This window comes from Haliotis asinina, chromosome 14 (genome assembly GCF_037392515.1).
Source record: "Haliotis asinina isolate JCU_RB_2024 chromosome 14, JCU_Hal_asi_v2, whole genome shotgun sequence".
Lineage (NCBI taxonomy): Eukaryota > Metazoa > Mollusca > Gastropoda > Lepetellida > Haliotidae > Haliotis > Haliotis asinina.
Window position 1 is genome coordinate 48,489,267 of NC_090293.1, and position 26,350 is coordinate 48,515,616.

The 26,350-nt window shown below is 37.3% G+C and overlaps 2 protein-coding genes across 2 annotated transcripts in view; one reads left to right on the top strand and one right to left on the bottom strand.

Annotated features, from left to right (window-relative positions):
- Positions 1 to 7,086: 7,086 nt before the first annotated feature.
- The window catches only part of LOC137261860 (soluble guanylate cyclase 89Db-like), a 35,995-nt gene continuing 16,731 nt past the window's right edge, over positions 7,087 to 26,350 (bottom strand). Inside the window, exons 10-12 of the mRNA XM_067799664.1 lie at positions 10,248 to 10,363; positions 8,586 to 8,722; positions 7,087 to 7,458 (exon numbers count right to left, since the gene is read on the bottom strand). Of these exons, the coding sequence (XP_067655765.1) occupies positions 7,097 to 7,458; positions 8,586 to 8,722; positions 10,248 to 10,363 (615 nt within the window). The 3' untranslated portion in view covers positions 7,087 to 7,096. The remainder of the gene's footprint in view (positions 7,459 to 8,585; positions 8,723 to 10,247; positions 10,364 to 26,350) is intronic.
- On the top strand, positions 17,697 to 25,372 carry LOC137261634 (fibrinogen-like protein 1). Its single transcript, XM_067799412.1, has 4 exons — positions 17,697 to 17,899; positions 21,929 to 22,050; positions 23,762 to 24,341; positions 25,078 to 25,372. Exons 1-4 carry the CDS (start codon positions 17,697 to 17,699, stop codon positions 25,280 to 25,282), a joined length of 1,110 nt encoding a protein of 369 aa, XP_067655513.1. The 3' UTR covers positions 25,283 to 25,372.

Consider the following 26,350-nt stretch of genomic DNA (forward strand, 5'->3'; position numbering starts at 1 on the left):
ATTTACACGTCTTTTTGCAATATAACATTATATTTGGAATTACACTTTCTTTGTAAACTACAGATTCCTGAACTTTTATTTGGTTGAGTCCCATCTTGGATTCGAACCTCTAGTAGTCTAGACTGTGGACTTTGTGTACCGTTCTGATAAGCTTTTAGTAATATTTTGGCAATAGCAAGGAATATCAGAAATGTGCTTCACATTGTACCTGTTGGATTCAAACTTGGGTCTTCAGCAAGATGAGCAAACACTTTAACCACTGTGCTACCCCATCACTCAAAAAGATTTCTGGAAGTCTCTTCTGGTATTTAATCATGTACAAGCTTGTAACAAACGAATGGATACTATTTTGAGGTCGCAGAAACTTGGTTTATATTTGTGGTCAGAATGCGAATAACACTGCACTTACAGCAATCTACATATATTCATTTTTGATACTATCAAAATGTTCTGAGACTAAACATTAGTCGACAGCTGAGTCACCACAACTCACCTCATCCCTGATGACAGTGACTTTATTGTTACGCCACACTCAGCAGTATTCCAGTTGCATTGCAGCAGTCAGTAAATAATCAAGTTTGGACCAGACAATCCAGTGATCAACAACATGAACATCAATCTATGTACATGGGATATGATGACATGTCAGCAACCATGACCACCTGATCCCATTTGTCGCCTCTTACAAGTATAGATTGATGAAGATCAATTCCTACCCAGATCTTCATTGTGTAGCAACACACAGAATATCAACATGTATATCTATGTACATTAGTATTATCATTCATTTTTGTTGTATTTATGTGATTACTGGACTGGATACTATTAGGTGTACAACTAATGAATAGAAGTTTTCTGTTGGTAATCTAAGATTATGTTGTGATGTTGGACAAAAAACAGGCTTTATGACAATGACATAATAGAGGTATTTTGAATAAATGATGACTACAGTTAATTGTGCCTTTGAGCATGCATCACAAGTAGTTGTTGTACAATAGTATTTCATATATGTTTTATTTCAGATCTCACTTTCCAAGACTTACAACTCTATATACACATTGAAATATACACTGATAAATAACACAATACTAATCATAAACAAGTTATATGCTCATCTTTAAATAATAAATATGACAATAATACAGATGAAAAATATCACAGATTCTATAGCGAATAACATGAGTATATATAAAACACTCTCAACCGAGAGTTTGTGAAAATGGCTGTTTAAAATTTAAAGTCACACATTTCATTCCTGATGTGTTCATTTCAAATTATTCCAGTATGTTTACTTAAAGACAACTAGAATAAACAAAACCAATGTTTCCATTATTCCTGATGAAAATATAACTGGCTGTAACAAAAGGAAATACTTCTCAAGTCTTCACTTACTCTGACATGGGAGGGTGACTTGATCCCAAATAATCAACACCTTGAATGGCATGCATGTTTAATATGATCTTGTTTAGTGTTGTTTGGTTTGATTAATGACACTCAGTAGAACTCAAGTTGTATGATGGCAGTCGGCTATAAGTGAGCCTATTTGGTGGTTTGTTATTGCTTTGTTTTTGCTTACTCAGCAATATTCAGGTATACTGGTTATCTTCATTGAAGAACTCTGATACCGGCTTTTATCTCATTCAACTTTTTTATTATTTAAAATAAAACATAAAATAATAACAATAACAATCCAGCATGTATCACTAATAAACTGATTTCCAGAAAGACAATGTGGCGTTTCAAATCAACTGAAAAAACTGATGTAGAATACATTATCTTGACATCTGTATCGGTTTAGTATCACTAAACAATATCAGTTCTTAACCAACAGTTGGCCTTCTGAGGTAATACATTGTACTTTTATATACACTAGACGGTCATTATATCATTCAGTTCTCATTATTACATCAAAATGATCTAATGATCAATGCAAGAGGAACCATTTCATGTACATCCTCTTCAAGACTGGTCAGTTATTTCAGGGTGTGTGTGTGAGATTGGTCTCTGGACAGAACAACATTCTGCAAACCTTCATACCACTTTCTCATGCCATCCTCTCCAATCTATGACTCTTTGTGAAAACTTTTCAAATTAATTTGTAAAAGCTAAAAAGCAACTAAAAATCATTTTTTCTTGTTTCCCACCCCCCATATACTTTTTGATGAACATTGCTGACCCCCTAATTTTTCAGTGTCATTGTTTTGGAATCCACTTTAAAATGATCTTCAACCTTTCTAGAGCCACAATAATCACAATTTCATAAACCACACTGCACCTGGTTTAAAAAAATAATACATAGTAACAATTTTTTAAATCATTTTAAAATATTTTTTAAAGATCTATTTTGTTTGTCTGAGTTTTTTAATTTTTAATGCAACACTCAGCAGTATTGCACCTAAATGGTGTCGGTGTGTCAATAGTAAAGCCTGGGCAACACATTCCAGTGATCAACACCATAAGCCTCAGTTTAAGCAATTGAAAACAATGACATGTCAGCCACGTCAGCCTGCCTGACTACCTGATCCAATTAATCGCCTCAAATGACAAGCACAGGTTGCTGAAGACCAATTCTCACCTGGATCTAAATATTACATTTCTCCCCTTAAAAATTACCCTCTCTTTTAGTATTATAAGAACATATATATTTTAAAAAAGTAATTTCATGAAGTTGGTTAAATCACAGTCAAGTGAATATTGTAAAATTAACTGATAATGAATCTATTTTTTTAGTAGAAAGAAATAAAAATATTTGGTTGTTCAGAGAACTGAAAAACATGCAATCAATATGTGAGTTAAAGAAACATCTCCCGAAACACATGCATTTAAATTGCCTAATGAAGGTGAGCTTCAGTACCTCCATGTCAAACGATATGATCAGCTATGTCTCTAAGTTGTTTCAAAGGCATTTAGAAGTTGGAGGAATCAAACTAAAAATGCCTTATGGTTCAACTTCTTTATTATAACGTTGTGACCTTGTATAATAAAGAAATTGACCCATAAAGCATTTTTAGTTTAGGTAGCTATGTCTCTGGTGAAATAAGAACAGCCAGACTGACACAAGAGAGTTAGCTGACTTTACGCTACTTCAGCAATATTCCAGCAATATCACAGCAAGGGACACCAGAAATAGGCTTCACACACTCTAGCCACGTGGGAAATCAAATCCAGGCCTTCGATCTGACAAGCAAATACTTTCAGCATGATGATGGTATCAATCAGTTTCCCAGAGCCAGACCAGTTGTATTTGTGACTTAGTGAACATGTTGTTTACTCATACCACTTAGGTGAAATTGATTGTTTGTTTAGGCAGGTAATATTTCTTCCAAACGAATCATCCACAAGTACTAGGTGTTGGAAGAAGGATTCAATCCAACATGAAGGAAGCCACAGTTCACAGTTTCTCATGGTCATGTACAATATGTGTTGATGGACATGTCAATCATTACCTGTCCACATCACAACTGAAGACACACCTCACCTATACATGTTGCATTGTAAGACAACATAAGAGGTGTCTCCTTTTTAGCTTTATCCTTAAACTAGATGATGTTATTTACAATAATTTATTGACAAAATGAACCTGAGAAATATGCCTTAAATATAATCATTAAGAAAATCTTATCCCCAGGGTAGTCCATTTTTGTATGCTTTTTTGCATTAATCAACAAAGTCTACGTTCTTCATGCATAATAATATGCCAGATTTCATGAGAGAAGCAGTATTATTTCAATGAATATTTCTACACTATGAAGTAAAAATTTAATTTCCTATTTCTTAAATTTCATTTGTGACATCATTCCATTGTCTGCTCACTCCATTACTTTTTAGGAATGGAGCGATGTGTGCTTAAGAGTACTAGATTATTTCATATTACTATGGTTATTCTGTCCTGCCATATTTAACTGTCTTCAGCAACCCAGTCAATATAGGTGATAAACAGGATCATACTCAAAGACTTCAGTGACAAATGACACAGGTTCCCAATTGCATGGATCGATGCTCATGCCGTTGATTACAGGATTATCTGGTACAGACTCAGTTATTTACAGACTGCTGCAATATAGCTGGAATGTTGCTGAGTGTGGCATTAAACAACAAACAAACGATGCATAATCAACAATAGTTATTGCAACAATCAGACAGTCCTTAAGCTGTTTCTAGTTGCACATAAAGAACAAAATAAATTTATGCATTGCACTTTTGTCATGTTTAGAAACAAGACAGTCGAGAACCAAATTTTATCATTAATAGTAGTTTGTACCGTAACTAGAACAAAGTGTTTTACTAAGACACAGGCACAGGAGAAACATTTTCACTGATACTTTATGATGTGGCACTCTTGAAAAATGTTAAATACTCAATTTAAAAATAACACCACTGTATATTTGCATACATCTGCATACATTTGCATACATTTGCATGTGTTTTGTTCATAAGCTATGTCATGGCATTTGGCATTGTGATGGATATATGACTCAATACAAGTGTAAGGGACTGGTCATTTAATATAGGGATGAAGGACGTGAGATTAATGGATGGGCCCATGAAAAAAATGACACTATGAAAGATAGATGGTCTCAAAACTTATGAAAACTATATTGGGGATAAGAGTGGATGAAACTATTACACAGTACAGTTTTTTTTTAAATAACTAATAAATTTGCACATTATGATCTAATGACTGAAATTTATAGTAACCCTAAGCAAACTACCTCCATAGTTTGGCTGCAATCACTCAAAACCAATTTTCAGAATTTTCAATAGAGGTCACCTTCAATATCAACTGCACACAACAAGTTGTTCAGATTGCTAAGATCGATTTCTGGCAAAGATATAACAGAAGTAAAAGTATCGTTTACCACTTTTAAAAAACCCAGCAATATCATTGCGGAGGACATCAGTACCACATTATACCCATGATGGGATTCAAACCAAAGAGCGAATGCTGTCTCTACCCAACTACCCCACTGCCCCTAACAGAGGTAGTTCTGTGAGAATTAAAGGAATTTCAAGAACATTTATATAAAATAGTTCAGCAAAATATGACACAATCATCATAGTACCCTACCCCTAAACCACCACTCATCCCCTACACTCCATCCAACATAAAAAGAGGCCAGTCCCTTACAACTATAAAGATTTTATACAAATGATATGCAAGAAAATAGTAGGTATATTGTACAACTCTTTGCATATACCGATACAGTGAAGGCAACAATTATTAACTACTGAGACAAAATTGATGATTGTCTGTCATACTGGAATGATTCCTGGGCTTCAAAATGATGTTAAGGGAGCATGTTTTCATGAGCTTTCAAGCACCTGACATGTACCTTAGAAAACAAAAGCACATGTGTGAGTAACAACAATCCCTCCTACAATTTGTTAACCATTTTGTCACCGGTATCGATACATTGTCTGGGAATGTTGTAAAAATGATACAATCCATTCATCAATAAAGAGACTGGGAATTTCACTTTTGCTTGGTTCCATGATCTGCCGATGTTTTCTCAGATATGACACATCATCTACATATATACAGTTTGGCCACTTATTTTTCCAGACAAGAGCAGGTGTCATTTTAAGAAAAAATTGAAAACATAATATTATGTCAATGAATATACTATTAAAATGACCACACAAAAGTTTTCCTTCATAAACACATATTCAAGAGACTATCTTTTCCCTTGATAATCTTATATTCAAGAGGCCACATAACTACAGTTTTCCTTGAGAAACTTTTAAGAGACAGCATAACAATATTCTCCTTGATAAACATGTACTTAAAAGACAGCGTAACTACATTTTTCCTTGATAAACATATATTTAAGAGACAGCGTAACTGTATTTCTTTTTATAAATATATCATTTAAAGAGACAGTCTAACAATACTTTTCTTCAATAACATATGCTTAATAGAACATATATAAACATATATTTAGGAGACAGCATATCTATATTTTTCCTGCATAAACATATACTTAAGAGAACAGCTATGCCCCTGGTGAGGTGTGCCCCTACAAGGGAAACGAGAGACCACATTGATTACGTATCTACAATGAGTCCCACATATCAAAGACTTCAATACAATATAAACCAACTCCAACATCCCACCCTTGTGTGTGTATAGTTTGCTAGTACTAATCAGAAGTAATATAGTTTTATAGTAATAGCTAGCTGAGATACCATGCTGCATATCCCAAGGAGATAAGCTGCCTCCAAGCTGCCCAGTCCTTGTTGTCTCCCCTTAATGCTGGACATGAGGCAAGGCAACAACAAGTACCAAATTTCAACCTTCATGTTTCCTCAAAACGTCCCAATCATCCTGGATACAGTTTGAGACTATATTCTTTAATTGACTTCTATAAAAGTACCAGCACATCAGAATTAAAACATGAAGATGAAAGAGTCAGCCATAAGACCATTTTGAAATCCCCCATACAGGCCTACTAAAGAAAAAAATATGGATGCTAATAAACATCGAAATGAGTATACTATTTGTGTATTTGGTAACAGAAATATCAGTAGACTTAACCGAAAGTAGTTGGCAGCATGCTCAGAAAGGACGAGTAAGCAGTATGATTATTGCATTTCATCATAATCATCTGAATACAACTTGTACTCACCCCCGCAAACAACTGTAGTACTTTAGGTAGTGCAATATAATCATATCGTTTTGCATTCTTGTGAACACATTTAATGCACAGTCTAGTCATGTCACTTTTCATATTTTAGTGTATGAATTTAGAAGCACAAATTCTATTTTATTTTAGAGCACAAACATTAAAATATTAATTATATTTCTTTTAGCATTTACTGAACGAAACTAGAGCACAATCTAATCATATTTCTTTTAGCATTTTAGTGACCAAATTAAGTGCACAAAATGTAATCATATTTTTATCATAAGTTTACAAAATATAAGCTTACTGTGCAAAATCTAATCCTATATGTTTTAGAATGCAAAACAGATTACATGTGTCTATGTTTCTAACAAAATAGTTTTATCTTTGGTATACCTGTTGTAGATATGTTCGTACCATTGTCTCTTATCACAATCACTTCTTTCATTACCAAACACGTCTCCACATCATTTTTAAGAGAGACCTTGACCTTGAAAAGGCTGGTTGGGACAAGAACATGCTCCCTGCAAGGAACAGGAACAACTAGCTGTCACATCCTGAGTTTCTGAGTTTCCTGTCTTGAGATACGGCAGCAAAGTCTTGCCATTGGCGGAACCATTGTAGTGGCTGGTCTTTTCATGACAAGGTCCATTTTGCTGAGGTTTGTGATCTTGCTGTGAATTGTTTATGAGGCTACCAGTGCCCCCTGGTAGCAATGGTGACGCACTCTTTGATGTGGAAGGTAGTTTCCTTGCCCCGTTGAAATGTTCGTCCGTGTCATCATCTTCATCAATGAAACGGATGTCACTCAGACTGTTGCTGAGTCCCTGTCTCCCTGCAAGACACGATCAACACCATGTTTATACATAGAGTCACGAGGAAGAGTTGCATCTGCTGCAAAATCATTACTGTGCTACACACAGACAAAAACTAAATAGGAAAAATGGTCTATATTTAACATCATGCACAAAAGATCATCGAGATTGAGTGAGTACAGTTTTATGATGCCATTAGCAATATTCCAGCAATATCACAGCAGGGGACATCAGAATGGTCTTTTCATATTATTCTCATGCCAGGGAAATCAAATCTGGGTCTTTGGCATGAGAAACAAAATATCTTAACCACTAGATTACTCCATCACTTTAGCTTGGACAGAAACATGAACACAAAGACAACTAACATCAAGTCTCTGAATAGAACATATTCTACAGAAAAAAAAACAGTTAAGGGATTATAAAACATAATGAATAGGAGCACAGAATCGTTCATTTTAAGTCCAATGACTATCTCACAGGCAAATTTCAAGAGCTGACCTATCATTAGTTTTGACTGGACTACATTAAACATATTATTATTGTTCATCTGATGTTCATTCACATATTGTTATCCCTCCTAATTGATCCAACTTGTAAATGCCCCTCAGACACGTTATTCATAGGACTTCAAAACAAGGCTAACTTGAGAAGTTTGCTGAGTACAAATTAACAAAATTAACATCAGCAGAGCAGTTTGTTACAATTCTTTAGCTCAAAGCAAACTGTCATGGTAAAGGCATGTCTTTGTGTATTTTTTTAATCGCAAAAATAACGGACTCGGTGTTTAATGCATGTTTATCTTTAGGGACCATTAAATCATCATCCCATACCCTAAATTATGAACTGACAAAGATATATATAAAAGATAAAGTATACATTTTCACCACTTTGTCTGGCCACCTACTGGGTGAACTTTGACTCACATGAAGCTTGGAACCAGTTTGCAGAAGACTCTTCCATGTGTTAATTGGTTCCATTATGTCTGACCTTTCTCTTCCCGGTGTCAAGGTCATTCTGGCTTATCATGACGGTGGATTCTATTTACCTTCATGAATCTTCTGTAGCCAGCACAAAGTTAACAATCAACACTCTCAACCTCTGTTAAAACCACATGTACTTAATGCCTGTTACCATCATCCCTGACCTTTGGCCGTCTCTTCAGCTCTGAAGTCACTGTCCAGTTCGTCCTGGCTGCAGTTGATCTGGTTAAAGGTGGAAGTGAGGTTAGACCCGCTGCTGGACATATGAAGGCCATGCAGATCAAAGCCAGGCTGGTCACACCTGGAGCAGAAACAAACATGTAGCAGTGAGTCTGATTAAATGGCTGGAAGAACTGAAAGCAAATAAATTCGGAATTGATGCACTTAAAGTCTGTTGTGGTGAAAATCAGGCTAGCACTCACGCTACTCTAACATAAATAATCTTTATTACTCCACGTCTAATTCTTAATCTTTTCAAGGCTGGGTCCGTGAGAGTTATGTTTACCAAACTTGTCTGAACTTCTGTTTCAGTTCTCTGGCTTCAGCATAAAGGTCAACATTTGTGATATAAAGATTTAACTTTCATAAATTTGTGGACAAAGCTAAATCAAACATCCTGAGAAAAAAGTGGAAATTGTTTTGTGTATGATATCCAGATACCAGGCAATCTCATAATACCAACAAACACCTAAATACATTAGGATGCCTGATGCACAACACAACACTAGGACACTTGTTGAACACATACCACACTAGGTGATTTGACAATACCAAGACATATCTAAATACCCAACACTAGCAGGAGCACCTGCAGTACACACGATACCAAAACAGCTGCTATACACACACAACAACAGGGCAACAACCATACACACACAAGGACACCTGCTGTACAGATACCTCAATAGGACACCTGATGTACTCTCACACACCACTAAGACACCTGATGCATGCACGCACACAAAACACAAAAACACACACACACACACATAACAAACACACACACAAAACACACACACAAAAACACTAAGGCACCTGCAGCACACACAACACCATGACACCTGCAGCACCACTAGAGGATGTGATTTATACACACAATACAAGGACACCTGCAGCACACACACCATTAGAGAAACCTGCTTTATACACGCAACATCAGGACACCTGCTGTACACACACACACCACTACAGCACCTGCTATGCACACACATACACACAACTAGGGTACATGCTTTAGAGACATAACAACAGGACGTGCTGTACACACATTAGGGGTCCTGCTCTATACACACACACCTCTAGGGGACTAACAACATTAAGATGCCTGCTGGACACACATCACTACTGTAAAAGTTGTACAAACACACCACTAGGGTATCTGCTGTTCACACACACCAATGGGGTACTTGATCTATACACACAAAACTAGAGCACCTGCAGTACACACGCCACTAGGACACCTGCTGTACATACAACACTAGGTTAACTGCAAAAAACACATGACACATAGGGATCTGCTATACATACACTACACTAAAACACCCGCCTACACTCAACCTAAGACACCTGCACCCAACACTAGGGCACCTGCTGTATATACACACTACACCAGGACACATGCTGCACACACACAACACTACGACACCTGCAGCACAAGCACAGCACTAGGGCACCTGCTGTACATACAACACTAGGACAAGTGCTTGTAACACAACACTGTTGTACACACACTACATCAGGGCACCTGCTGTACACAAACAACACAAGGTCACCTTCTGTACACATACAACAGAGGACACCTGCTGTAGACACACACAACCACACACCTGAACCCAGGGACACTGAGATGGTTCTGTTCCTGCTGGATGAGTTCAACAATTTTGTTGGTGGTAGGGCTGCCGCGTCGTCCAGCCAACCAGTAGGTTTTCTGCTGTCCTTTACCCTGAAACAATGAGTTCATGAAATTAAACTTCTTCCACACACCATTCCTAAATGGTCATCCAAAATTCATGATGTTTGTCATCTGACTGATGGACAAGGCATTCAACATATCATTTAAGTGTCACATTTTCTCTGTTCAAAGGCTAGGAATCACATTCAGTCTTCAGTCTTACAAGGCACCACATACATCACAGGTCCACCTAATTATCAAAATTCCATTACAAGTTGCATAAAATAAAATTATGTATGTATTACTGAGCATTTTCAGGATAGTCCATAAAGTTCGGCTGAATTTTATTTAAAAAACAAACAAAATCATTGTACTTGGTTTCCATGACAACAGCATGTATAAAATACCAAATACACATGTAGTTTGAAGCAAACAAAATTTACAAATAACAAACAAAAATGAACGGCAGCATGTTGAAATCAACGCTGATAGGGTTAATGAGATGTTCGCCCAACCCGGGGTTAACACAGGTGTTAGTAACCACAATGGCCGCCACGACTGAACAGGAAGTGTCATCAACATGTTATCCTGTACAAGTAAACAAGTCGTCACCACCACTATGTTTTTCTACCTGACGGATATTGTCCAAGGAGATGGCTGTTGACTTTAATCTTTGCAAATGAAAACACTTGTTGAAAATTATAGTCTGGCATAAGAAACAGATGGTGTAGTATCACTGGACACGAGTCTGTACAGGCGTCAATGGTTCATGTTTTCTGGAACATTGCTGTAACTGAGCTCAACACTATATTTGTTTGAGATATTTACAACACAATATGTAAATCATGAAATTAATGTGAAATATGAAAGTGTTCCCTCATTAAAAAAGTGACACATTTTTAAGCCTATATTTTTCGACATACTAACGACTAACATATATTTTAGTTGGGATTACTATTTCTCTGTAAAACATAGATTCTAGTACTTTTCTTATTTTGAATGATTTAGGATTCGAACCCACACTCTAAGAGTCAGGCACCAAATCACCAGCACACAAAGTCAGCCATCTAACCCACTCAGCCACCATGACTTCCACATATTAAAGCATATTGTCATGTCAGATGTACATGCTGCCAGAAACAGTAGTCAGCAAACTAAATTGATAATGCAAATGCTTAAACAAACTGAAGAATATGACAACATGTTTTAGGTTCTCGATCACTTGTAGCATTTCTAGCATTTTTAGCATTGCCCTCCCTGCAATGCTAAAGCCCAATATGAAACAAGCTTAGATTTCCTCAGGTTCAGAGTCTCCTATCACACAAGGGCTCTTTTTCAATTTAGATAAGTTTATTTGTTACTATCAAAATCAAATATATTCAGAGACCAATGGCTGTGTGCTTTTCATCTAAATGCATAAACAGCACTATAGTTGTATAAATGATGAAATGAAGTTCCAAATTTAGGCAGTATTCCCACCTATGCACCATGTCAAGTCAATTAAGACTTTACTGTAACTGAGACCATCACATATGCCTAAGAATATTGACTTTATTTATCATATATGCTCTTTATGCTATTTTAACAATGTTAGCCAGGGTATGTGTAATTAACAGCTACTTGTCAATGATCCAGTGAAAGGTTAGTAATAGTGTAACTAGTAAAGATTAATAACTGTAATTTTGTCAGCTTTTAAAATAAAATTATAAAGAATCAGAAATTCCATAAGCAATACACAAAATGACTTTTTTATATACAGAACTTAAAAAAGCCATGAAAATTCCAATTTCAGAAATTTTAATCAGCAGAAACTAGATTTGTAAACAGAAATACTTCACAGTACCATTTTAGTTTGCAGTAAAAACATACCAGTGAAATTCATTTTAAACAAAAAAGTAAACCAAATAAAGTTACTTAAAAGTGCGAATCCTCCTTGAACTTTAAATCTCAGAATATTTATCCAACTTGGATAAAAGTTGTTTAACAAACGTTCATAGTTTCAAATCACTATTATTGGTTTGTAACAGGGGGTAAGCACGGTAGTTGGAACAGTGAAACAAATGCATGTGTGGTACATGATGAACGGTAACTTCGACCAACCATACGTTTTTCTCGGAATTTTATTTAATGTGCATTTTCTGAGATATCAAAGTTCAGTAAAATTATGATGATTCACCATCTGCAAATGGACTATAGTCTTCTGTATCACCAACCTTAAACTGCTTTTTTTGTTGTATGCTGTGACTTAGTATGGGGCTATTCAGCAGACATATTCACCAACTTCTACTTATATCAGAATCAGACTGACTTCTGAGAGTTTCCAGGATTCCTCCCTTCTAGCTCAGTGAAACCATCCAGTAGGATAAGACAGTAACATGAGTGACAGTAACATGAGTATGGTTTTACGCCAGTTTCAGACATACTCCAGCAATATCACAGCAGGAGACACTAGAAATGGGCTTCACACATTGTACCCTTGTGGGGAATCATAACTGAGTCTTCACCATTTCAACCACTAGGCTACCACACTGCCCCATATGACACAGTAAATATGCACCCAGTGGGATGAAGCAGCAGTATGAATATACGTGAACGTATTCCTTTGTGTGGATTCTCTCATGGAGCTGAGATGTCACTTTGAATTCAAATGGAAACACTGGCTATGATTTGTGGTTATAATAATATAACAAAGGCTTTTTATGAAGTGTCTGTTTCCATGCACATGTGCATGCTCAAACCCCTGACACATTATTATACTTGAAAGCCCAAGCTGCCTGTGAGGCACCAGTATGGTACCAGTAATAAGACTTATCCCACCAGGTACCCATTCACTGCTGAGTGGAGAGAGGCAATTTATGAACAAACTCACTTGCCCTAGGTGAGACCACATCTATCACATGTGCTTCATTGTGGAGCATGACTGACGTCCTAAAACTCTCAAAAATCAAGTTGTTAAACAGTCATCCATTCAAGAGTTGCTGAATTTCAACTGATCTGTGATCTGGCCTCTATGCACATGACTAGTAACACACAACCACTATATTAAGTGAACGCTTTAATGCGTTATGATTAATAAATTAAAAATAACTCAAATTTTCAATTAACAGTTGTTTTGGAAGAGCTTTGTGAACTGAACCACTTGTATTTCAGTCCTAACAATTCTGTACAAAAACTTGTTTCTGCTAAACAACATGCCGCCATTCTTCTACTGCGCAGATCTCCAAGTAAGCTCACTTTGTTTATCTTCAATGCAAACACACGCATCGCGAAACATATACCACCTGTTTTATTAGCTGTTTACATGCAAAAGAGCATGTATGTTTACAACAATCAATATCATTTTATTGTTTTTTTAATATTTTTCAAAAGCAAATAATGGTTAAAGGTCATCCTTCATATTTCAGAGGGCTTTGTATTTTCCATGAATGCAAATCGAGCATTACATCATTCCCAATGCATGCCAGGTATGCTATGTAAATAAAATTATACTATGTAAGAATGTAGTTAGCTGTAAACATGAATTCTTTATAAGACTTTCTTCCATTGTATTGTATGTGGAGCTTTGACTGACCAGGCCTGACCTCAGCTGAGGGTCACCTGTGTCTCGGTGGGAGTCGAGGCCATTCCAGAAACTCGACTGTTTCAGAAAACATCTGCTTCGATGAGTTCAGCTGGCAGGGGCTGAACATGTGAATATGGCTCTACACTGATGTTGGTTACAGAAAGCAATATCATGGAGAGTGAGTGAGTGAGTCTAGTTTTTTGCCCCTTTTAGCAACATTCCAGCAATATCTCAGAGGAGAACAACAGAAATGGCTTCACACGTACCCACGTAGGGAATCAAACCCGGGTCTTTGGCACTAGGCTAAACAACCACCCCGTTTCAGTCTGTAAATAATCAAATCCTGGGCCAGATAATCCTGTGATCAAGAACATGAGCATCGATCTGCAGAATTGGGAACCAATGACAAAGTGTCAACCAAGTCAGCAAGCCTGACCACCTGATCTCATTTGTCACCTTTTGCAACAAGCATGGGTTACTGAAGTCCAATATTCTAACCTGGACCTTCACAGTTTTTTCCTTTAAGAATATCATTCAAACATAAGAAAAAGTTGAAAACAAAATTTTCGAAGTCACAGAAGCAAATAATCAGCTTGAAGCACCCTCAGCATCTGTGGCCACGTTGACATTTGATTTCCGTAATGATGTCCATCTGGCAAGTCTGTTGTCAGAGTCGCTCCAATCTCTGGCGGCCATTTTGAGCAATACCCAAAGACCCCACTAGGGGGCACTATTTTCTACAGGGTGGTCATGAAATCTGGCTCAGTAAGCCTTCAACGTTTGACAGCGTAACATCTCCATCGCTGCTGACAACTCTGCTGAATTTTTCTGGACAGAGGTAAGTAGACAAATCCTTTCAACACAGTTAACATTTTAATTTAAATTTTAAAACCAAACCAATTATATTTATTAAGATGACAAATTATTTGAAAATTCATAAATTCTATAATTTGTATTCATCTTTTACCATTTGTTAATCATATTCTTTGTTTGACAACTAAGATTAAAATCTTAGTTAAATGTAACTTTAGAAGTCTATTTTTCTTTCAGTTAATCAGTATTCCTTATTAATTAATTTTACTGTTAAAATAAACTCTTTCAAATAACTTAACCCAAAACTAATTATTTTGCAAAAAAGCTTTTGCAACTTCAATCCACTCAAGTTAATAAACTCAACATGTTCTATATCCTTAGGCTGTTTAACACACAATTATCGTTTGTCGCTGTTCAGTTTCAAGACAACCAAAAAATGTAATAAATATTTTTTTGGTAAATATTTTTACCAAATTTCACATGTGGCAGCTTAAGTCATATCCTACCATGGGTTTTCAATAACCGTCCATGCACCACCATCTTAAAATAGAACGTCACATGTGGACAAAGTTTAATGATTGTCACATGTTCTTACTGAAACAACAGCCTCGTGTATTCACTCAGAATTCTAAGGGTTTGTTTGTTCCTGGAAGCTCTGGTTTCCGAAAACCATTCAGTGTGAATATTTAATGCAGTGACTAATACAAAATAGCACAGATCAGACCAGTTAAAGATTCCATAATTTGAAGTTTATAAGATAATATATTATCAACTGATTGTGTGAATGTATGTCCCATTATACTTCAAAACCACAAGAAATTTCGTTTTTGTTGTGAAATTTCGTTTTCATTGTTGAAATTTGTACAAGTAAATCTTCCTGTCTCTGAGGCATTCTGACTAGCAAGTGCTTCATACATGCGAGAATAATTAGCGCTGTATTACTGGGCTTGGGTAAGAATATTACATGTAGAACTGAGGTGATCTGAAGAACAAACCACTCATATAACACTACAACATACAGTGTTCAAAATAGTCATTGGCCTGCTAGATGGTGGATACTAAAATTCCACTTGGGCCAGTAAATCTCCACTCTCACTGACCAGACTGGCTAGTGAAGTTTCATGGGATCATTTTGTAAAAACATGACTCTCTCCGACTTCGTAAGTCATAATACCCAAGCAAGACTATGGCCTGATAAAAATGTTCATCATATTGGAGGCTTAACGATGAAACCCATGACATGCCGACAATATCTTATTCTCATCTATTTTGTTCAACCTTTGTGTAGTTCTTACATTCAAATTTCGGACTAGTGGGCTTTTGTGGGCTAGAATTACTTTCAGGTACAGCTAACCCAGCTGGCTAGCAAACTGTGGAAAATGAGACTATAATATGTACAAGGCAGTAGCCCTAGCATTGTCTGAAGATGGCACGTCTGTAATGATGCCATTGAATTCAACCTAATGTATGTTATTCAGCAACATCTTTCACAGAAAGTGATTTGAGTTTTATGCTGCTTTTATCAATATCAGGTGGAGGACACCAGAAATGTGCTTCACACGTTGCACCCATGCTGGGAATTGTGACAAGCGAATACTTTAACCACTAGGCTACCCCACCGTCCTACGTGTTTTAGACATCGTTAGCATCTGAACAAACAGTGGAATTGTGACAAGCGAATACTTTAACCACTAGGCTACCCCACTGTCCTACGTGTTTTAGACATCGTTAGCATCTGAACAAACAGTGGAATTGTGACAAGCAAATACTTTAACCACTAGGCTACCCCACCGTCCTACGTGTTTTAGACATCGTTAGCATCTGAACAAACAGTGGAATTGTGACAAGCAAATACTTTAACCACTAGGCTACCCCACCGTCCTACGTGTTTTAGACATCGTTAGCATCTGAACAAACAGTGGAATTGTGACAAGCGAATACTTTAACCACTAGGCTACCCCACCGTCCTACGTGTTTTAGACATCGTTAGCATCTGAACAAACTGTGGAATTGTGACAAGCGAATACTTTAACCACTAGGCTACCCCACTGTCCTACGTGTTTTAGACATCGTTAGCATCTGAACAAACAGTGGATTTATGAAAGATATTAGTTTCAGCAGCTTAGTTTCAGTATCAAGATTCAGTTTAATAACAGACTCTAAATGGAATGGCAGGATTTCCCTCAGATTGCTAGCAAAGCTTCTCAGATGAATGAACACCATTGGCTTTTGTGACAGTAACTTAAAAATCTTAAATGCTATAAAGTTTAGATGTCAACAATGACATTTTATCTGTCAACCAATGACAGTTTGTTTTTGTCAACCAATACCAGTTCATTTGTCAAGAAATAACAGTTTAATTGTCAATCAATATATTTTTGTTGTCAACCTATGTATGTTTGTTGTCAACCAATATTATCCAATTATAGACTGGTGATGAGGTCAAAATTGCTTTTCGCAGGTCCATAAAAACAGATATTGGCTGAACTTACCAGTCTATGATTTGTTTTGTTATGTAATTACAAAAAAAACTTCTACAAACTAAAACCTGTCCATATAGTCAAGAAAAGCAATATTATTTTCACTTCAAACAAGCAATGTTATGTCAGCAATACTGTGACATGTATACAATACAATGACATCATAACATGACATAATAGCTTATTTTTCGCAACACGACTCAGTATGACTTTTGGTCAGACCTGGGTTGGAGTCAGTACACCTTTTTTGTTGACAGTCACATAACTGCCTGTAGACCAATCAGGTAGAAAAAAAATATGCTTACATAATAAAACAATGTATTTGTCAACCAATATATTTCTATTGTCAACCCAAATAACTGTTTATTTGTCAACTAGTAACAGTTTACTTCTTAAATTTTAAAGACGAATTTTATGGTAAGCTAGATCACCTGGCAAGGAATAAACTTAGATTATTTCACACGCTGCAAATAATCAATTATCACGGCCTAATGATGGAAAGTATCGTGCAGATAACTCCACCATCATCATGCGGCTCATGTCGTCGCTGCTGTTCCTGGGAGTGATGGCAGTGACAACACTGGCCCAGGAGAACCAATGCACGACAAACAGATTTCGGAGCCTGCCACCAGCCATGCAGAACGAGCACATGTGTATGATTCTGGAACGGATCCAGTTTGACACCACGCAGGACCGGGTACAGAGGGACGTGCAGATTAACAACCTAGTCAGGTAAAAGAATGTTGGGTGGATGATGAATGAAGGAGAGTGTGATGATTTTTAGAGGGGGCACCCATTTTGTTCTCGGGAAGTAGGGCATCAGCATTTTGTACACATGAACTACGGGGTGGTGATGGGGAGTGGGTGGGTTGCAGGAAGGAAGGAGACTGCAGCTTATTAAGTGGGGAGGGGGCACCCATTTTGTTCTGGGGAAGTAGGGGGATCAGCATTTTGTACATATGAACTAGGAGAGTCAGCAATTGTGTAAATTAAAATGTAAAAGATCACACTTAAAGATTATGAGAGAGAAGGGAGGTCATTAATTTTGTACTTAACATGCAGGGGGGTTACTAACTTTGTACTTAATGTTCTGGGGGTCGTTCACACTGTAGATGGTTCTCCATAAAAATCATCATCCCTTCTAGCCACATATTATGAATGGTCCCTAATAGGAAATAAGATACATTATGGATGACTGCTTCTGTATTATATATGATGTGGCTCATGGACAATTGGTTTCCTCCTATTGTTACTGCTTCATTACCACTATAGTCTGCATGCAGTCACAGTGTAAGTAAACTTAGTCTCAGTACTTTTCACTACACTCCACTACTGAGCCTAACAAAACCTAGTAGGAGGTTGCATCAGGTAACCTTTGAGACTGACCAGTCAGAACACAGGTTACTAAGCCGCGAAAGTGGACATTCGCACATACCTTTTGAACTTTTGCCTCAGAAAGGTTTGTTCCCAAACGATTCCGAATGCTTTTTTCCATACGATTGCCACTGGGTAATGCACATGGAGAATGCTACGATACTGTCAACAGTGACTAAACGGTCGATGAAAATAGCATTCTTGTCAATATTCAAGGATGTCAGCTTGCGGAAATATTAGCTCATGGTAACCATATTTTCAGAAAGCCCTAACCATATGTACTATGAGTCAAAAACCTGTGTTTCATGCAGATTTTGGTTTATTGAGGGATCAGCGTCAGTGCCTAGTGAATTGTTTAAGCTTTGCCAAACCCTAAACAGTAGCCATCATCTGATTGGTTAAATCTGTTCGGCCTTCTTGCATTTGATTGGATGGTCACAGGTCACTCAAAGGTTACCTTATGCGACCTCCTACTAGGTTTTGTTAGGCTCAGTGGTGGAGTGTAACAAAAAGTACTGAGACTAAGTTTATTTAGACTGCTTGCAGTCAGAACGTACCAGTGAATTTCATGGTAAACCAAAAAGTAAATGGAATAAAGGGAAATCAGGATTGCAAATCCTCATAATTTTACCTTGCCAACTGAACATTTAAATCTTAAAATTTTCTTCAACTTAGGATAAACGTCGATTAACAAACGACCATAGATTCAAATCATTATTATTGTTTGCATTACAAGGGGTAAGGTCAGTATGTACTTGTAGCAGTGAAACAAATGCATGTGCAGTATGAGATGAGCGTTAATCTAGTCAAACCCAACTTGTTCTCGGTGTTTCATTTAATGTGCACACCCCCTTGTCATACAAACCAGTAAACCAATAAAGTGGTTTGAAACATTGATACAAACCAATAAACCAATAAAAAGGTTTGAAACATTGATTGTTTGTTAAACACCTTCTATCCTAAATTGAATAAAATTCTGAGATTGAAATGTTCAACTGGCAAGATAAAATTATGAGGATTCACGATCTTAATTTAACTTTATTTGATATACTTTTACATTTAAAATGAAATTCATGGTACATTTTCTCTGCAAATAGACTATATCCATTGTTGATGTTGTTAATTCCTTTGATGCATACCTTCATGTTGGTTTTAACTATTTCCCTGTTCATGTATGTAAGTCTCTTTTGTGCTGTAGTACTTCACTGCTTGACAACGGCATGAGAATCTATACTGAAATGTTATGTCATAATAAAATAGAGAAGTTGTCATCCATAAACTGTCTAACTTTGATATTACCAAAGATTCATCTAAGGCAGAAAAATGTTGTTGGTGACCCAAATTAACAATCGTCATACAGGGCTAATTAATATGCTTTTCTACTGATGTCATTTCCCCCTAGGTTAAGATACATGCTACCAAGAAAATAAATGATGAAAAAGTTTCAAGACGATTTTCATACAGGTTAAACATCTTCTCTTCTTTATTCCAATTAGATTTGTGATTATCATAAACAAGATCGGGCAATATGACCGTGAGTCACATCTACAACTATTTTCTCTTAGAATAATTGTACATTGATCGGTACATGCAGATAAAGATGGCAAGTCATGGCGCAAGAATGGTACTTTGCTTGGCTGATGTTTCTGACATTTTTGGACTTCTGCTTGAATCAAGAGTATTGGTTTTGCCAAAGGCCATTTCTTTGGGAACATTAATGAAAATTAACCCGATACATACGTTTTGGATTTCTCAGCAGAATAAATACAAAGAATGTAAAACACACCATCAGACATTCAAGAATTAAATTAGAATTTAAAAGAGAGAGTGACACTATCACATGGCAAGCGATATCCTGTATCGCAGACTTTGGCCATGTGTTCTTCCTGGAACTGAATTTAATGATTTATTTTAACAATACAGTCTGTTGATGAAAACAACAGCACACCCATCTAAAACTTACAAATAGGTCTGAAGGTTACCAAGGAATAAAATTTAATGTTGATGATGAAAACAAAACTGTACGGATCTAAATATTTGGAGTTGAAAAGTTAAGCTGAGAAAGCAAAAGCATGTCTAAGCAGGTGTATCATGATTGATGGCAGATTCAGAGTGAAGATTCCTGTGCATGAATGAATCATTGCATCGAACAAATATCCCATTGACATGCCGTGCACATGTAGGAAATAATTACTCTAAAACCTGACTAGAAAGAAAGTGAGATTCATTGATGGTGGTTGGGGTGGGGGTTTGGGGGTGAGTTGTGTCATGAAACAATGACATGGGAAAAGAGGAGAAGAGGAGACTACAACTGATCTCAGCTAAAGTGGGTTAGTGAATGTCATATGAACAATGTCATGGAAGGAGACACCAGAAATGGGCTTCACCTATTGTGGGGTTGATGAAGGAGGGTGGGGATGGGGATGGGGAGATAGCCATGAAACAATGACATGGGTGTGTGTAGGGGGGAGAGGTGATTACTGCTTGACAAGTAGTAGATGAGCGGTTAAGCATGTGCAACACATGCTGACCATGGCGTGAAATCAATACCGATACTGTTAAAGATGTGTCTTGTAGAGCGATTTAATTCAGCAAAACACCATCATGACACAATTCGCACAAGGAAATTGAACTTTTCAATATTTAGACGACAGTCTATTTCCCTCTTGTTTCAAATGAAATTTTCTGGAGGGCATTCAAATATATGCAAATTGGGTCATTTGTCTGGTCGTGGCTCATCTAATATTTGTCAAGCAGGTACATTGATTAACACTGACTCGCCATTTAATGAAGGGGTCCTGGAAATGTCATAAATGAATGTTATAATGTAATTGTGGATCAACAAAACATGACACTGGCCTAGATCATTTGTGTGATGACTTTCTGTCAGTTTACATGTATCTAGACTTTAAACTATGAAAGAGTACACAGAGGATGCAAGTTGAAAGATGTTCATAAAGACTTAGATGAAACCACCAAGCTGGCCTCACAATTCAAGTGTAAAACCTACAAGCATGTATTACACTTTAAATATAAACCCCAACAGCAAATTTTAAAATTTCAAAGTAAAACCTCAAATCAGACCTTACAGTTCAAATGCAGAAGACCACACACCACCAAGACCAATGTCAATGTGTCAGTCACTGGATATTCTGGTCCAGACTCATTTATTTACAGACCAATGTCATAGAGTAAGATGTTTGAGGAGTGCAGGGGAAAATATACAAATATTTCACCATAATGATACACATCAAAACTACCATCTGTTTGAGCTTTCTTCCCTGCCTCTGTAGCAAATTCCAATAAAACTGAACAATGGTTCACTGTAAATTAAACAAGACTCACTATCAGAGCACTGGACTCACATACAATGATTGTCCATTCCAGCATGGTGTCTCGTCTAGAGGGCAAGTTGTCACGTGACCTGAGCCGAATTTCCAACACTGTCAATCCCAAGGTCACTCGAGTTAGAGGTTTCCCAGCTCTGAGTGACATTCCCGTAGCCAGAGGTAGGTTTCACTATGCTATAGAGAGGTTTCCCAGCTCTGAATGACATTCCCATAGCCAGAGGTAGGTTTCACTATGCTATACAGTCTGGTCTTTTCTGAGGCACTGGAGCCTGTCTGAGGGTTGTCGGAAAAACAATCACGTATGGTTCCAGTTGTTACACATTTGGCGCTTGTAGCTTAGTAAGCTCTGTGTCCTTTAAGATCTGATTGATATAACAATTTTTATTGTCCAGTGATTAGTTTAGACTGTTTTACCAAATATACAGGAAATATAAGCGGTATGTCAATGTTTAATAACTATCATCTTGAAAATATATCAGTTTGGAACTATCATTCCAGCTTTTCTTTTTTAAAACAGATCATTTCACCAAAAAATACAGTACTTATATGGAGTGTGTCAATTCTTGGAAACTATCATCAAAAATATCCTTGGCCTAGGTTATGGGCTGTACTTCACAATCTCTGTTAACAAAGTTAGCTTGTGTATGGTCAAAATATTTCAGATAGTTTTCCTTACTGATTTATTTGTTCAAACAGATTATTAGCTTGTCAGTATGATGACATTCTAGGACTGATACTATACAGATTATTGGTTTGGCAGATCTACTATATAGGAGTAATGTCCCTTTGAACTTTTAAACTTGCAGTTCTGCAGGGTTTCGATAATCCCAATGTCCGACATTGGACCATGTCAGTTTTCATTTCAGGCAATCAAACAATGGTATCTTACTTATCCTTGGGCTACTAGATAATTTCTACTTAGGGTTTATGACTGCAAGCAAACTTAGATTTCATATCTGCTCAAAATGTAGTTATTAAATTTCGAAATTATAATGACCAGACTTATCTTTCTTTCCTATGTAAAACTTTTCAGTAAATAGTCCAGTAAACATTAACATCAAATACCATCTTGATTTATCCTATCATTACATAATCATCATGATTATGTCATCAAAGTCAGGGCAAGTGGAAAATTAGTCAGGACAAGTTGCTTTCTAAAAGTCACTTGGCCTGTGGCTAATGGCCTTTAAAAAAATTGTTTATCCCCTGGTTGTGCGAGAGTATGGTTTTATGCTGCTCTCAGCATTATTCCAGCAAATACCATCATGGAGGATGCAGGAAATATGCTTCACAATTTGCACTCTTGAGGAGAATTGAACCCCATTTCTCCCTTTTTGTAACAGAGGCTGATAGAGTTCTATTTAAAGGATCATGATACAATATAAGTGTGAGAAAAAAGTATCTTAACTGTAGGATTAGTCAAACAATTTATTGTGAAGCATTCATGAAAAATGTATCAAACATTTGCTCTGCATGAATTGAATCTTCACTGTGTATGATAATCATGCAAAAATCTCATAAATGTTTAATTAAACAATTTAATAACAAAACGAAACTAGTGAGTGTTTGGTACAAAAATGGAAATGCTTTAATGCCCCCATGTTTCCAATGACTAATTAGCATTCCCATTATTTCCTATTTTACATTCAGCTTAAGAATTTGTGCTCAATTCACATGAGGTTTCACTGCAGTGTGATTTTACATTTTATATTCAAGTTGACAACCTAAAACATTATTATTCCTGCCCAAGTGAAATAAATATTATGCACTGGACAGTCCAATTGGTAATCTTGACAAACAGGGCTTTACTGTTTTCATCACTCTACACTGATAAATAATGATTTTTTTCTACTTGTTTCTATGGCAACAGACTGTAATGAACTCAAGATGAGTGGTGTCAACATCAGTGGCATCTATCCTCTCAAGCTGCCAAACAACTTCGTCGTCAACGCCTTCTGCGATATGGATACTACAACCGGTGGGTGGACAGTGATACAGCGACGTGTAGATGGATCGGTCAACTTCACTCGCAAGTGGGATGACTACGCTTTCGGATTTGGCAACGTGAACACCGAGTTCTGGCTGGGTCTTGACAACATCTACCACATGACGCGCAGCATGAACTACACCCTCAGGGTGGAGATCTGGGACTGGAACAATGACCACACCTACGCCCTTTATGACTACTTCAGTGTTGGTCCAGAGGATGAGTTCTTTCCCTTGCATGTGTCTGGATACGAAGGCACTGCAGGAGACTCTCTCAAGTACCACGACAAAATGCCATTCAGCACACCAGACAAGGACAATGACCAATGGTGGACAAGTTGTGCCAACAAAGATCGGTCGGGGTGGTGGTTCAAGGCTTGTCATTACTCGTCCTTGAATGGTGTGTACTATAAGAGAGGCAAGAACAACATCACACCTGACGGGGTTATCAACGGAATCATATGGTGAGTGTGGAGAGCGGAGCAAAGAGTGTGGAGAGTAAAGAGTGGACCAAGGGGCGTGATGTGGAGAGTGGAGCAAAGGGTATGGAGAATGGAGTGTGGAGAATGGAGTTTGGAGGGAGGAGTAAGGACAGGAGAGTGTGGTGTGTGGAGCATGGAGTTTGGAGGGTGGAGTGTGGAGCGTTGAACATGGAGAGTGCGAGTAGAGACTGGGGAGTTAAGACTGGAAAGCGGAGAGTGGAGTGTGGAGTTTGGAGCATGGAGTGTGGAATATGGAGAGTGGAGCCTGGAGGGTTGAATCTGGAGTATGGAGAGCGGAGAATGGAGTGCGGACAGTGCAGAGATGGGAATTTGGAGCAGAGAGAGCATGGACAGGGGAGAGTTAAGTGTGGAAAGTGTAGGGTGGTGCATGGAGCATTGAGCATTGAGCATGAAGTACAGAGTGTGGAGTATGGAGCAGGAAGTGTGGAGAGCAGAAAGTGAAGAACGGGGAATGGAGTGTGGAAAGTAGAGACTGAATCATGGAGTGTAGTGAGTGAGGTGCGGAGTGTGATGAAGTTACATAGGTTACATGAAGGCGCCCATGTATAACAATCAGGTGTGCACATGCTTTGTCCATATCATATATACAAGTATGTATCAGGCCACTTTACTTGCACGGGTTGTTATACCTCACATACCATGTCAGAGTATAAGTTGGGGATATATAATCACTGTGTTGTTTTTTCCATGTATCAAGGTACCATCTGAAGAATGACAGATCTTACTCATTGAAGAGAGTGGAAATGAAGATCAAACCACGTGTGGCCATTATGGAAGACACAGCCAAAAAGGAAGCAGAGGATGCAAGGTCAAAGAAGAACAAGAGGAAGAGAAAGAAGAACCGTCAGCCATTTAACCCATTTGAAGGACTGGACGATGGTTCGTCTGGGGCAGTGGGCTGAAACCCAACAGGCGGTGGTTGGTCAGTTTCAGGAGTGAAGGCAGGGGTCAAGGTCATTTGATGAGGCATCAGAATAACCATCTGTCAGTGAAAACTACTACACTATGTTACTAAGGAACAGTTTTAGTACACTTCTTTCATGGGTATTTTAGAAGTTGATAATTTTAAGGAAATACAACATCTTTATTCTGTGAATGGTGGCATTTCAACATAGATTCTAATGTCGTTGTCAAGGAAGTGATGTGATCATTCTTCATCACTTTCATTACAGGTTAACAAGAATCAAAAATAAATTTTTCAAATATTAAAAAAAGCTGTGCGGAGCAAGAGGAGGATTAACAGTAAATCTTAACATTAGTTATACAAGGAATATTGCTGAATTTGAGGTGACAGAATATATTTTTTCCCCTTCGTGCAACATAGTTAAAAAATTACTTTGCATACTGACCCATGCCTTTTCTCTTATAAAAATATGTATCATGCAAAGCCAGTATTGACAATTTTGTAGAGGATGCTCCACAATTTCAGATTCACTGAGAACATCATTGCAATTTATTGTTTGGTTTACTCTTGAGTGTTTACACAGAAAATGAAGTAATGCTGATTTGCACAACTCAATACAGCTGTTACCATGTATCTCCTGTACAGAAACATTAATAAACTCTTGCAGTGAATCTATCTATCATGTCATGATTTTATCCAAAAGTCAGAAAATACTTCACTGTTACTGTAGCTATATACACCAACATATGGACTGGAATGAAGGTTATTTTTTTCTCCCTCAGAAATATAGAGTTTAGATAAAAGTAAAGTTGCATGACACTTGTGTAATTTCTAGTATTACCAGTACATTGAAGTAAATTCTTACCCTGGGACACATTTTAATATCTGATTAGAAATTTCTGGAAAGGATCATAAACTCTTACAAATTTGATGTCATCCTGTCTTTTCTGATATGTCTGCAAACATCTGTTTGGAAACTGTGTCCTGAGGAGATTTCTTCTCAACATTTTATGTCTGTTCAATTACTTGAAAGCTGTTTCAGGTAAACATTACATCAAACGATAAT